General features: G+C 31.8%; 1 protein-coding gene across 3 annotated transcripts in view; it reads left to right on the forward strand.

The window, feature by feature from the left end:
• Positions 1-15,826, forward strand: part of LOC111615581 (ATP-dependent zinc metalloprotease YME1L1-like) — a 56,637-nt gene that overhangs the window by 6,958 nt on the left and 33,853 nt on the right. For 2 of the 3 annotated variants that reach the window (XM_023356981.1, XM_023356983.1), the window contains exons 2-3: positions 8,747-8,881; positions 12,279-12,438. In XM_023356981.1, the coding sequence (XP_023212749.1) occupies positions 8,747-8,881; positions 12,279-12,438 (295 nt within the window). The remainder of the gene's footprint in view (positions 1-8,746; positions 8,882-12,278; positions 12,439-15,826) is intronic. The other variant, XM_023356982.1, reaches the window with a different exon arrangement.

Here is a 15,826-nt window from a genome sequence, read left to right on the forward strand (position 1 = left end):
TCCACCAGCACTTTTACTGGCTAGAGGTTGCTTGGTAAAATATCTATCCAAAGAGGTTTTGCCTACTTTTTAAAATGTTTCTAAAATGACTTAGGCAAATGTCATTACTCTGAGCAGCAATATGGCTAGTGTGAACCTTTTTGGGATGTTTCTTTTCAATAAAATCAGTCACTTTCTGATAATACCTCAAGATTTCTTTTATCAAGCGAGATCCTTCCACGACGAAGCAAACACGTGGACTGAGACCAATGAACAGAAGTGAAAAAAAAATGTTGCTGTGAACTAATGTAACAACTTATGGTGAGTTTTTATTTGTATCGTAGAGCAAAAATATGTTCGAATTTCATGTCGTATCCTGAAAATTTTGTATGCTGGTGCGTTCGTATCCTGAGGTACCACTGTATATGTTGTTTGTTTTTCTATTTGTTACTACAAACAACATATCAAATTTTGATTCAAACTCATTTCTTTCCTCTGTTGGTGAGGAGAAACATTCAAGATTGGACATAGATATCACAAGCATATCTTAGAACTTTGCACACCTTATTTGCTACTCATTGATTTTTGCATGTGACAACAAATTATACATTCAAGGCAGGTGTGTACCCTTGCGTAGTTTCATCTTAGCAATCTTTTGTGAACTTGTCATCTGCCATCTGGAAAATGCAATTCTACCTGAATTCCAGCATCTCATTCTACTATATGTTAGACATTTAACAAACTGTGTACTGGATATGAAATATGATAAAAAATTACACTTTTGTCAATTTAGCAAGAATTTAATAGCATAAAAATGTTTTCAATTGTTTTAAATGATCTTCCTCAATTACATAAAACTGAACATTAAAAATTGAACACCAAATGATTATGGAACAAATAAAAAACACAACGAATAGACAGGTGATGAGGCATCTGGAGAAGTTGGAAATCTTCAAGGTGCACATGAGCACTGGTTGCATAAACCATAGAGACACGCAGTGCTGATATTCAGCGGGTTCGCACAGGTTCGGCCGAACCTGTTGTTAACATTTTCAAAGTTTTCTGAACCCGTTGTTAAACACACGTAACATTTCTCAGCGGTTTTGTTTCTTTTAAAAAATATATTAAAATATACGTATTATACTCTGTAACACTACTAAACTAGAGCCTTATACCCCGTTCGCCATGTTCCACTTGTCGCCGTTCGCATATAACCTCCATCGACCGTTTCAATCTCGACTGAAACGAGATTTAATCGCGATCGACTCAAGAGAGTTCTTGAAACTAGATCCAGTCATACGAGGGATCCCACAATCCCACGCGCGCGAGAAAATACAAGATGGCTGCGGAACACGTGTCGGGCTATCGACAGCGAAATAAAAAAGATATTGTATTTCGAGAAACGATGACATCTGTCTATTATTATAATAATACCTAATGATAAAATAAATGATTTAGAAAAGTTTTTTCTTGAGAAAAAGTCATAGGGAAAGCAGTTAACTCCTTGGGACTCTAGCAATTTTTGATATTAATGTAATTAAACATAAAAAATACTTAAAACTGAAAAAACGAAAGAAATGCGTTAATTCTGAAGAAAAAGCTTCAGATTTTATTTTCCTTTGTCTTGTCTTTCTGTGAAATCTGACGCTGATGAGTCATTGTTTAAACAGCTGGATGACCTTGAACACAGCTGGAGTTGGATTTCCCGGGACATTCTCATAGAAGTCTCGGGAGGCGATGGGTTTATAGTAGGGTGAATACTAGCTGGCCGTATATTTTTAAAAAATTAAAATTTTTATTGCGATTTCCGACCCCCCGACTTAATTAAACTTATATATAATAAAATCTATTAATTAAAAAAATTTAAAAACTATCGGAGGTCGTTTTTGACATCAGAAACTAGCTTTAAATAACTTAACCGAAGTAAAATCCGTGCACTACAACTTTAGAACGATGAATGAAATTTGATATCAAACTCCCATTAAAAAACAATTAAAAAGCAATTAAGCGTGAATCGTGCGTCATTAAAGGTAAATTAAAATCGCGATAAAATTTTTTCGCGCGGGAAAAAATTTTTGAAAAAATTTGGAGACTTAAAAAACATTCCAAAAATCCAAAAAAAAAAAAAAATTGTAGTGGGTCCAAACGCCTGAGTTTTATGTAACGCTATGTAACTTGCCCGAGATATCTCGGGCTTGGGGTTAGGTTAAGGAAAAAGTTTCTGTTAGCGAACCCTTTGTTAAATATTTCGAATATCACCACTGGAGACACGGATGCATTATCTACTGCTTGGAGATCATTTTATAATACAGTCAACCTCCCTATAAGATAGAGATATGTTCCATTCTTTAGGAATCCGATTTCTTACGAATCCTTCCAATCACAACCTGACACGTATCAAGTTTATGGACTACGGCTGTTTGAAACATTTTCTTCCATAAAATTAATCGATTCTAGACTAATCCGACTCAACATTTCCAAAATACGTATATATTTTTTGGGAATAATCCGTATAAACTACGCTATAAACAAAAAATTGTAGGATTACTTACCGAGTGTCACCATTCGACATTGCCATTGCTCAACATTGTTTTCGTCGCGGAACAGCTCAGCAAAGAGCGGCCGATTTCTAACAACTTATTTTTCTGTGAAAACTTCGTAGAACTTCGGAGACATCATTAATATAAATAATTTTAATCGCCGTTGAATAAGAAATGTTTCTTTCACAAGAAATGTATAAAATTACAGTACTGTATTAGACTTACGGTACCTAATTTACATACTGACAGACGATAGTTAGCGTAAAAATCTCCGTAGCGTGGCGCCACGCTAGACGGCGGAAATTATATATTTAATTATAACAAAGTTACAATAAGTTAATATATAATTATATATACAGTACCTAATTTATATATAATTAATATATAATTATATGTACAGTACCTAATTTATATATAATTTATATAATACTGTCCAGACGATAGAAATCTCTCCGTAGCGTGGCGCTACGGACGGCGGGAAAGTAGTTCGGCTGCCCGATGACGTTTGAGGTAATTATAGGGGGTTTTTACTGTTTTTTACGGATACCAGTCACAATTTTTTCGTAGTTTTATAGGAATCGTAATTATAGGGACCGTAATTATAGGGGGATCGACTGTAATTAATAATTCTATCAATGTTATAACTTATATTTATTATTTTTCGTTCTTTTTGACCATATTTATGTCATTTACAGTAGACCCCCTATAATGCGGTAGATACGTTCCTCATTATACGAATTTTGTGTTGTAGGAATCCTTAAATACATGAGCCAATCGCAGCCCAACACGTGTGAAGTTTACGGACTATGGCTGTTTGAAAGGTTTTCTTTTATAAAATTAATCAATTCTAGACTAATTCGACTTAACATTTCCAAAATACGTATAATTTTTTGGGAATACTCCGTATAAACTATGCTATAAACAAAAAATTGTAGGATTACTTACCGAGTGTGCATCGTTCGACGTCGCCATTGCTTAAGCTTGTATTCGTCGCGGAGCAACGCACCAAACGCGATTTCTGATGTTATTTTTCTGCGAAAAATTCATTGAACTTTGGAGATATTGTTAATAGAAATAATTTTTATGGCCGTTGAATAAGAAATGTATAAAATTACAGTGCTGTATTAGACTTACGGTACCTAATTTACATACTGTACAGATGATAGTAAACTCAACTTACTCGCCTAAACTCTCTGTAGCATGGCGCTGGATGGCAGAAAGTAGTTCGGCTGCTCGTCCGTGATGACGTGTTACGCGTCCCTTTTAGCGTCTTTATACAAATACTGTTGCAATTTTTTTGCCGCGTTATAGGAATCTACGTTATAGGAACCTGCATTATAGGGGGTCTACTGTATTTATTTATATTTAGTCCACAAGGACAATTTCCGTTAATTTTTATATTTGTTCCATAATCGTTTGGTGTTCTGTTTTAATGTTCAGTTTTATGTAATTGAGGAAGGTCGTTTAAAATGATTGAAAATGTTTTTATGCTATTAAATTCTTGCTGGATTGACAAAGATGAAATTTTTATCGTACCATATGCTAGACTAGCTGTTACCCGCGACTTTGTCCGCACAGATTTTGCAAGCAAACCCCATTTATATTCAGTATTTCAACAACCATAGTAATTGTTATACAACACCTACCACTGAGAATGATGAGAATTGCTAAGAATCAAACAAACTGTTTTCAATTTGATCAATTTTCCGGAACGTTTATAATCGTTCTATAATTGAACTAATATGCAATAACAAATTCGAATTTAAAACAGTTTGAACATTTGTTAAAAAATTGAAATATATAAAAATATTTATAACAATGTTTGAAATATTATCAATTTAATACACCTGAGTACTCAATGAAGACTAAATGTAGTTAAAAACAAAAAATCGCATCTAAAATAGTACAATAGAAGCCATTCTTCAAGTTAAGTCTTAATCCTCTCCTCCGTGGGAGAATTTCCAAAAATTCCTATTTAGTGTGCGTTTTCATGACATACCCTAAATGTGTACCAAATTTCACCTCTAGGTTCAGCGGTTTGCTCTGTACAATAATGAATCAATCAGTCAATCAGGACAAGTAATTTTATATATTGATATTTAGATATACGGATGCTATCTTTATGTTATGGCAAAAAAACCAGACCTACAACATTTTTTCTGATCAATCAATGACAATCCTCGTAGGGTACTCCTACAATTGGATCAGGAGAGTGAAATTTCTGTACATTTCTTGGATCTTTTGGTTTCATGCAGAGGTGGGAACTAACCACCAATCTTAAACTTACAAATCAGCCAATTTCAACTCCATGGATTCTCACCATGTCAAACTTTATGCTTTCAGGTCTTTGATAAGGAGAGCATTCACACACGGCTGTAGTATCTGGGCATTATAACTGAACTCAGGTACATTTTAAAGATTGCAAGACAACATGGGTGCCTGATTGAATTAATATAGTATTTAATTATCACTTTTCAGTCATCTAGGGCTAATCAAGTATGTTCTGAGCATAAAAGGATTGTTCTGAACTACTTCCCTGCACTAAAAAGAATACATAAGGAGGTGACTGAGTCTAGTGTATAAACCCAGCTGTGTTTAGGATTTTAGAAAACAAGATGCACTATGATCATAATAGTTTGTCTGGGATTTATTCTATTCAATAGAAGGCCACTTAATTAAAATAAAACTTGTGTACAGTACATAGGGGCTACCAGACACAGTCTACAATAAAGGATAAAATAACAGATATAGGAATCACTCTAATATGCCGTGGTGGATTATATTACTCACCATGACGTCCAAATGAATTGGGATGACATGAAAATCATCAGACCTACCAAGAATGCCAATTCTCTTAAGTATTTAGAGAGATTAGAATAAGGCTCACAAGAAATTCACATGCATTGATCACCATGATTTGGACATTTTCTCTACTGCTTGATGCACATTATATGAACTTTAACTTGATCATATTTTATTATTTTAACATAATATTATATTTTATGTTTATTATTGTTTTTACCTTTGTATTTAAATTTTAGATATTTGTTGTGTTTTAAATTTTGTATATTCTATTTAATATTTATATTTTTTGTTCTTTTACATTTCAAACTTTGTATTTAATAATTTGTTAACTGAAGAAGATCAGTTAATTTGGTCTAAAATATTATTCTATTAAACTTCTTACTAGAGTTAATAAGGTGTATATTTTTGACTATGAGTTAGTTACCTTGTGAATATCAGAACACTGAATTTTGTGGATAAATATTAAATGTGTGTAAATTATAATCATATAAAGTAGCACATGATTATTTAGTATTGTAATAATCTTAAGGAATTTTTGAAACTTTATTCTAAATTAAATTAATATTGGTAACAAAATTAAATTATCCATCTATTTATCTGCTGTATAGGATTTTGTGGCCTTAGACAGCAAGCACTAAATCACTTGTTCTTACTATTATTGATTTAATTAGAAGGAAGAAAATTGCAAGGAATGAAGTAGCATGTGCCAAGTACATTTGAATTTCATTTGAAATGCAGTTGAATATGTTAAACCATAAATCTTTGATGAAGTGTGTTGTTCTATTATTGATAGATATAAAATGTTTTAATAAATTGATAATGGACATTCTGAAGCCAACATCGAATATATAATTTTCATTATAGTTGTTATTCTCTGAAATATGCATTTCTGCAAAATACATTCATGTCCATAATTTAAGGACTTTGCTATATGGGGAGGATGTGCTTCATTCATCTGCAACAAACACATTTAAAAAAAATGAATATAACATAGGAAGACAAAATGCAATGAGAAAAGAAGTTTGGGTTTATCTAGCCCCTTGGGAGAAAAAGAAAAACAGCAAACTTGGACTTTCCGACATGACACCACTTGTGTTGTGAATGTCACACCTGTGATCCTGTGAACCTTAATAATGTGATTGATTGCTGCAAATGGCAATATGTTCTGCACAGCAGTTTGGCATGCTGTTTATAACGTTGTCCACCAGTTCCTGGGGTAATGAATCCCACTCTTGTATGAGTACATTTTGGAGCTCTGTGGTGGAGGATGATTTGTTATAATCTTATGACCAAGGGTATCCCATACATGTTATGATAGAGTTTAAGTTTGGTGAATAGGATGGCTAGTCCAGATGCCTTATATCCTCATATTCCAGGTATTCCTGAACCAAGCCAGACCTATGAGGGCGAGCATTATTGTCCATTAAAAAAAACCCAGGATGAAATGCACTTCTAAAATATTGCACATACTGCTGTAGGATGACATCCCTATAAATCTGGTCTGTTACCATACTGTGTTCAAATGCATGCAGCAGTGTATAAGACCCTAACATGATACCATCCCAAACGAGGACTTCTCCATCTCCAGAATGATGACATTCAATGATGTGGGAAGGGTTATAAAATATCTGGGGCTTGCCAGATGTACACTCTTCAACCATCAGTTTCTAGACTTAATGGGACTCATCAGTAGAGTACAGTGGCCTAAAGTTGTGGGGTCCCAACAAGGTGTTCAATACACCATGTTCTGCAGATCAGCATGTGCCATGCAATTAAAGGAATACATACAACAGGCTATCTTGCATACAGGCTGATGTCACGTAGCTATCTGTAAATTGTTTGGGCCTGGGTATGGTGATATCTGATGCTGCTGAAAGGTCTCTAAGCCATTCACTTGCAGTGTTTGTGGGGTGGCATTGGGCATTTATTGCCACATACCAGTTTGTATGTGCAGTTGTGACATTTGGGTGACCTATACTGTATTGTCTTCAAACATCTTCACTACGTTGAAATTGTTGCCAAAGCCTACAGATAATGCTTGGTGGAACATTAATTTCCTGTGAAACTTGTCTTTGAGTTTGGCCAGACTCTAATCTTCCAATAATCCTATCATGCATAGTGTCATCAATATTTTTTTTTTGGCCATAATTACTGCCTAAAAATCTTCTTTTGCAGTTAAAAGGTGATAACATTTTCACAGCACAGAAATTACCTAACAATGCCAATTGCCCAAACTGGCAGAAAATGCTTTATACTGATTTCCTTATCTGTAAATTTGCATATACCTACATCATTTCCATTAGAAGTTGCCATACAGCATTTCTAATGTGTTTTGTTCCTTTACAGTAGCAGCAAATATGTGTACTCATGAATTCATTAAATTACAGACATGGGTGTAGGTATTTATTTTGAGTACTAAAAATTTGCTTATCTGTACTTTACTAATGTATACAATATATGTATATAAAATGCAACAATATTAGTTTGAATTTTTTTTCTTTTAACTATATTTTCCAATTATAACACAGTGTTGTTATAATTAGAAAAAATATTCTGATTTATTTCAAAATATATCTTTAGTTAATAATAATTACAGGTCTTGTATTCACCTTACTTTTACTACTATGTAGTAGGAAAATAAGAAATATCTTGCTTTTTCAAAAATTGTTCTAATTGTCTTACATTAGTGATTATACAGGATCAAATTCTTTTGTAATGCATAAAGCCAAATAATTACTGGATTAGATTGGCTATGTTACTGCCCAATCTAATCTGGCAATTGTTTGGCTTTATTATATAATACACATTTTTATTATTAAAACTATCATTGTAATTGAATTTTAATATGAATGGTTTGTCTCATATTGAAGTTAATTGATAAAAAGTTACAGAAACAAATTTTATAGTACATTTTAAACTTTAAAAGTTCTTTAGAATTTTTGATTTATAGTTGTTCCTTCTGTGCTACAATATGTAGTTACCTCAACATCAACTGTTTACTCTGTATAGTTGAAGGTTTAAACTACTACATTGTTTATGTGCTCAGTGCATTTATGAATTATAAGAAAAGTAGTGTATTTGCTTACAGGTTTGTCTTGGATAATTGAAATCTTGGTTAATCAGGCTTTGGACAATTGAGTTTTACTGTATATAATAAGTTAACTTTATCTTTTCTTTCCTCATTAATGAGAAGATATTTTATCAAATAAATATACTGTAGATGGCTTTTGTCATTGTATTTTATTGATATCTAAGTGATAATTTTGACTATTTTTAAATTTGTCCTATGTAGCCTAATTTTACTCCATAAAAATCTTAATTTTCCTAATTTTTAAGCCTTTAAACACAACCTTGTAGTTATTAAAATGATAAAATTGTATAAAAGTGTATAATTTATTAATAATTACTTTTAATATTTTTAGCAGCAGAATTTTCTGCCTCTTAGCCATTTTGCATCTTTGTTATCTGGAGTTCAACGTCATGAAATTAATAAAAGCAAGAGCTGCAAGTCTAAATTGAAAAAAGAAACTATCCTATGTATTGAGAGTTTAAATGAGGTAATTATATTATAAAGACAATTTTAATATTAATTATTAGAAAAGTATATACTTTATATTAGTGGTGCACTCAAAATTTTATGTTGGAGGAAGCCAAGTTGAATGTACCACATGGTTCCATAAATATACATGTTCTAAAAATAAAATTGTAATATTATCATTGTTAATTAATTGCACAAACATTCTTGCTACAATGTATAAACCAAGGAGATTGGGTATTTTTTTAAACTGAATTGATGCCTCATGTTCCTCTATCCTCTTCTCTAATACTCTTCCATTTTCTCTAATATAAGATACTTTATCATTGTATGTACACAATATCTTGTATATGACACCTGATTTTTTTTTCTGTTTATTTTGTTTATTTTTTTACTGTTTAACAAATAAGTTCTTTAAATTTATTTTTTAAATTTGCTGCTAATTTTATAAATACTTTCTAAAAAAATTTTTTTTTACAAATCTTGAAGTTATTTTTAATGTATGGAAAGGAAATATATTTTAATTCTTTAAATTTTACATTATATCTGTTTTTTATATATTCTTTTATCCACTTTTCTATTATTCTGTTAGGATATCCATTCAGTAAGAACATCTTTTTCAACTTTCTTTGCTCTTCTAGTCTATTCTTTTTATCTGTTGTATGTGTGTAAATTTTCCATAAAGCTGTAATAAAGTTATTCCTTTTTATGTCTAAAGGGCAGTATGACATATAGTTTATAGTTTTATTGGTAATACAGTTTTTTCATGTTTTTTAAGTTTAACTCCTGTAGTGCTTCTATTTATTGTTATATCTAGGTAGTTTATACATCCTCTGTTTTTAAGTTCTATTTGAATTGAATACTTAAATAAACAGATTCAATTTGAAAAGGAACACACAGCATCAATCCAATTAAAAAATACACAATTACCTTGGTTTATACATTGTAGCAAGAATGATTGTACAATTAATAATGATAATATTAAGATTTTATTTTAAAAACATGTATATTTATGGAAATTTAAAGAACATGTTGCAATCAAAAATAATGATAACTTAATTAATTTGAATAATGGAATGATGGTAGATGACATATGGAGTGACATCGTATATAGGAATGAAAGTAGTGTTATACAATGTAGAACGATTGTAACTGTGATTGATGTAAGGTTACTAAGAAAAATGAAAACTGTTGTAGAGTACACCTATGTAATTTTATATATTTTTTAAAATTTTGTGTGTTTTAATAACTGTAAATTTAAAACAGTTTTTTATTATCTGTAAACTGGGGAGGGATCGGTAGTATAAACTCTGATCTGAAATCCATATAAGTAAAGATCTGTGAATTAAAATTGTCTTCTGAGTCGTTTTTGACCTCTGGTGAATGTCGGATTGGAAGGACATAACAAATTTATTTATTTGCTTTCAAAAATAAGGTACAAAAAGGTAAATAAGGTGATTACAAAAATAAGGTAGTGTATCCAGCAATTATTGCTGATATTAGCTTTGTATTGAACATTTTTATTTCAAAAATGTTGTATCTTGGACCCCTTTACCAACTCAGAAAACAACAGTTTTTCCCCCCTTTTACTTTGGGGGGTGCCAGGGTCCTGGCTTCTTTGGTGCATCATTGTTATATATATACAGTCAGATCCCATTAATATATTAGCAGTTTTATGTGACGTCCATGTTAATGCAAAGTTCATTTGTGGTCTTATGGACCAGGATAGGCATTTCAATGTTAATGAGTTTGGTTAATGCAAAATATCAAAATATCAGTTAATATGTAATACAAAGCTTGTGTTGGCATTGTGAATTCAATAACAATTATATTACATCGGTTAATATAATGCACACTGCTTCCAATGTCCACAAAGTCACAGGATCCATGACCAGGAACAAGGACATGTTTTTCAACTTTAACATTGGCCACGATGCTTATGACATTAATGCTGTTATTGTTGACAATACAGTTGCTGGACACACACCATCCCAACGATGTTCACTCCAATTTACGAAATTATTTTCTCTTATAGTCAGCACTTTGTACTCTGTGACAATACTGAATGATTATTTAAGATAGTTGACATGTCATTGGAAATCAAATTTTTTGTTTACTCTTTGTGCCCTGTATGCATTAACTTGTAACGAGGACTTTTTCCAGGCCCATCATGAGTTTGACCAGATCTACAATAGGGCAACTGGGTTTTGAAGAATGAGGTCCAACATATCTTGGACAAACCACACCCAAAAAATTCCTGATGTTCTTTTGACCTACCAAGATATGTTCCCAGGTCCTCTGGAATGGTAGGATGTTTTAACTACCTAGGCCATCTCACTGTCAAGGAAGTTTATAGGATTGGAAGATTTTCAGTTAAAAATCTGTAGTGTTATGAAATAGTTTTTGCTATTGTTTTAATAATGGAAATAATAAAACAACTCAATTAAATATCAAAGTATTAAATATTGTAATTAGGTCATAATTTTAAAATTAAGAATAAACATTTTTCATTGAAATCCAAGTAAATAAGTTATTTTTAAATTTGTTAAGTTTTATGCTTATCCAGCTCTTGGAATCAATTTGGTAGCTAGATCAATCTATTATATCCAGTAGCTTTAATCATCATTCTGCCAACTCTAGCCAATATTGAAAAATAAACATTTGTTTTCTCCATTTGATGATGTGACTGTTGATTTTTTGCTAAATTTGCTTAATAAAACTGCCAATTTTTAAATCCCTTCAACTTTGTATTTAATGAAGTTTGACTGTATATATACCAAGAAAATTTTTTCTATATTTTTTGTGGAATTTTTACTAAAAACAATTATCAATGTTAAATTAAAAATTATTTATGTACAATAGTATTATGTAAATAATGTTTTAAGTTTATTAAAGGTTTTTTAGTAATCTCTTCTTTAACGATTTATTCAATGAGTAATTCATAGACATTTTATACTTTTTGTAATTTTAAGTTTTTTTTACTAAATACACAACTTTTAATTGCCTCCTTTTTTTTTTAAATAAATATAACTCTTTGAATCATTAGAATCTTTAAAATATATAGCATGCTCTTATTTCAAAAATTTTTTTCTCTTTTTAATGATTAATTTTTCAACAAAAGAACTTATTAGATATAAAATTTTATTTAAAGTAATTTTTTAGTAGTAAAAAGTTTCATTTTAATTAAAATTGCATGTTTTTATAATTGTTAAAAATTTCTTAATGTATAAGGTACTTTAAAATTATAATTTACATTTTTTAATGTTAAAAGTAAAATTCTTTTATTATTATAAAATTTTAATAATAGATTCTGAAATTTAAAACTTAGTAAATAACATTTAATTAAGAAATTTTAGTTTTAATTTTTACAGTATATACTTTTTGCATAGAATTTAAATTGATTTCAATTATTTTTAAAGGCATTAAGGAATTGCACTAGTCAGAATTTCCTGGAACTATGCTGTGACAATGTTTTTCAGAGTTTAAATCATTTAAATAATTTCAAATCATCAGTTAAACAACCTTTACCATGGTTGGTATCTTATAAATCATCATCTAGTTTTTTTGAAAATAAAACAGGTTAGTAATGGCTTCTTTAACGATTCTTTCAATGATTCTTATTTATATATATTTTATACATAAATAAATAAATCATAACTAATCAATTTACTCATTTGGGAGTTATGAATACTAAAGAGCTCTGGTTAGTGTGACTATAAATGTTATGATTCTAAACTAGCATAAAATTAATGGACATTTTTATTTAAATTATTCTAAATTATCTAATCATTATATACTGATAATAAGATGTTTAATTGTTCATGTTTTAAATGATTTAATTAGCTAATTTTAATATGATGATCTTTTAAATGTATGATATCTATATATAGTTATTTTACTGTATAACTTATATAAATAGTTAAAGCAATCAGAAGCAAAAATATGCCTAATTTCACTCTTTCTGTAGTAGCATTCCTCAGCAATTTTTAACCTCATCCAGTATAAAAATGCTTCTCAAAATAACTTCTTGAGTTGACATTCTTTTGTTGATTTCCAATTATTTTTTAATTTTATGTTATTAATGGAAAGATTATTGTAAATTAAATTTTGGTCAGGAGGACTGATGCTGATTCTTTTGAGTTAAATGATGCCTAAGTGAAGAATGCTTATAGACAGGCAAAAAAGAAATGAAAAAGTACATTTAATTAAATATCATTGACTTAATTTGTATGTAAAAATAAATACCTAACTAGGGAGATATTTATACAAAAAATGTTTTATACCAAGATATAAGTTTTATATTAGTAAAATTTATGTAAATAAATTTATTTTCTTTTTTATTTTCCATATTTATTGAAAAGACTATGTCTTGTTTATAAAATCGTACTGCCCAATGTTCTTACCAGCATAGAGATATGAAGGAGTACATGTTGAGAGTTGATATTTGGCACAGAGTATTAGGTGCCCAAATCATTTGCACATAAAAAAATCCAGACTCATAGGTAGTCAGGGGACCGAGAATCGAGTCAAAATAAAATACAAAGTGGCAACCCTCTTCTACAAACAGGCAAAACAGCCACCTCACCCCACCGAAGTCAGGTAGGAGAGAGTACCACCCACAGTCATTCTAAGAAGTGAACTCTGACCTTAGGACTGAACACGTANCTTTACATTGCACAAGAGTCACATGCACACTTTTTATATGTTTAGCCATTAAGATAAAAATAAAAGAAGAGAGGTTGAGGCAACTCTCAACTTTCCATGCATGCCCCACATTTAAGAGCCTCCCCACAAGTGATTTGGCCCACTGACAGGACAGCTATCTATTTAATCGGCTGCCTACCCAAGGTCATCCAAGCCCAGAAGTTATGGCTCATTCAGCAAATGATGGGCCTTTAAGCAACTCCCTCCCCTCAAGACACGTGGAAATTTGCATTTGCCACAGATAGGCTTTGCCAAGCACACGTCATGGTAGATAGCAGCTAGCAGGATCCTGTGAGCCACTACAGGTGCTATTCCCCCTGGCCACCAGCAAGGCTTCGACAACGAAAGTATGAATTTTTGCCCCACTGGTTTCTGCATGCAGGTTGTTGCTCTTAGGCCAGCAGTGGGTGTGCAAAGCCAAGTCTTCCTCCTAAGAAACTGCTTCTCTTTTACCATGTGGAAGGAGTTTCATGTGGCTCTTACTGCCATGGACTATGGTGGTATCAACTGCACTCAGCTGCATTTTTAGCGTTCAACCATCGACATTGCGCTGCCGAGAATAATGGGGAAGTTCATAAAAGTGTGTCTGAAGTTCCAGAAGATTAAGTTTGTCAGATCCATATCCTTCAGTTCTCTAGCCAACACTGTGTTTGAATCTATACAAGACACTGGTTACTTCATGCACCAGTGCAACAAGTGGGAGTCATCTTGCTGCCAATAAGAGTGGTGCTCTATCGAAAGCAGGGGCTTCAGGCTGGGCCGGGCAATTACTGCAGCAGGGATCCCTACCACATTTCAACAGCACCCCTGTCAAGTGAAGTCTCACAAGGGGCCTCACTTGACATTGCTGATGCTTTTACTCTTTATCGACAGGGCTACCAACTTGCGTCAGACAAGATTAATCAACTACTCTCGTCAGAGTTCTTAACTCAAGTTAATGCAAACTGTGCGTGACACTGTGCAATTCCTAGTCTGAGTTAACTCAGGCATGTGCCTTAAGGTGCCTCAAGAATGGTCCTTGACTTATAACTTTTCCCAAAATGTATGGATCAGCATATATACATCGTTATGTATCACCTAAGCAAATTTCATAAATTATTTTTGCCGCAAAAATTTTTTATGACACTGTATCAAAATTGAAGGTCACAATTTAAATATTTATCATACATTGATTTATTATAACTAAATAAACTTATTATAGCATGTTTAAACGTATTTTAGTAATATTATTACGTAAATATGCTATAAAATAAATGAAAAAATATTTAAATTAAAAAAAAAATCGCTAAATAAAAATTTTTCAGTCGACAAAACACCACCTGGACACAAATATGTGAAACAGATGGTAGACAACACACTACCGTCAAGTGGTGGCATCTGTTGCCAAAAATTTTCATTAGAACCGATTTTTATTAGGGTAACGATTAATCGATACCCTGTAATCTTTATGATAAAGGGGGGGTAACAACAGATCAGGACCCTGGTCATCCAAGCGTTAATATATTTTTTAAAAGAAACAAAATCACTGAGAAATGTTACGTGTGTTTAACAACGGGTTCGGAAAACTTTGAAAATGTTAGCAACGGGTTCGGCCGAACCTGTGCGAACCCGCTGAATATCACCACTGGTACCACCCAAAGTCATTCTAAGAAGTGAACTCTGACCTTAGGACTGAACACGTAGTTTCTTCTATGTTAAATAAAATTTGTAATCTAATTTTGTAAATTTGGGAGTGCTTCAAATATGACGTTAAACGGTTTTATGTCGTTACAAGTGGGGTTTTTTTTAACATTATCTAGTATAGTAAAATCGTAGGACCGATAAAAATTTGACATTATAGTAGGATTGTCATTACATTCAATGACATTATAATTGGGTTAAACTGTATATTGTTTGTGCAAAATAAAAAAATAATTTCAGATGATACAATAGCCACGATTATTTTTTTCAAAAATGGAAACTTTTTGTTATGCATTGACAAAAATTCAACTCGAGCCGACATGCAACAGAAAGAAATTTTGAAATTAGATAGGTTAATTTCATCGAACATGCATCGTGGATGATCTCATGGTCGTGGCCGGCAAAGTTTGAATGATTGCGCCCAAAAGCAGCGATATCAAAGAAGATAGGAGAATGAGACCTACCTTGAGCATCAAAGTGATTCCAACTCCGAGACATAGTCTTGTCCCAAATACGGTTTTGCTGTTTTACTTGTTTGTAATTTAACAATGATTTTTTACAGAAAATATTTTTCTGGGTACAG

This window comes from Centruroides sculpturatus, unplaced genomic scaffold (assembly GCF_000671375.1).
Source record: "Centruroides sculpturatus isolate CEXI.00-Female unplaced genomic scaffold, Cexi_2.0 scaffold19, whole genome shotgun sequence".
Classification (NCBI taxonomy): Eukaryota; Metazoa; Arthropoda; class Arachnida; order Scorpiones; family Buthidae; genus Centruroides; species Centruroides sculpturatus.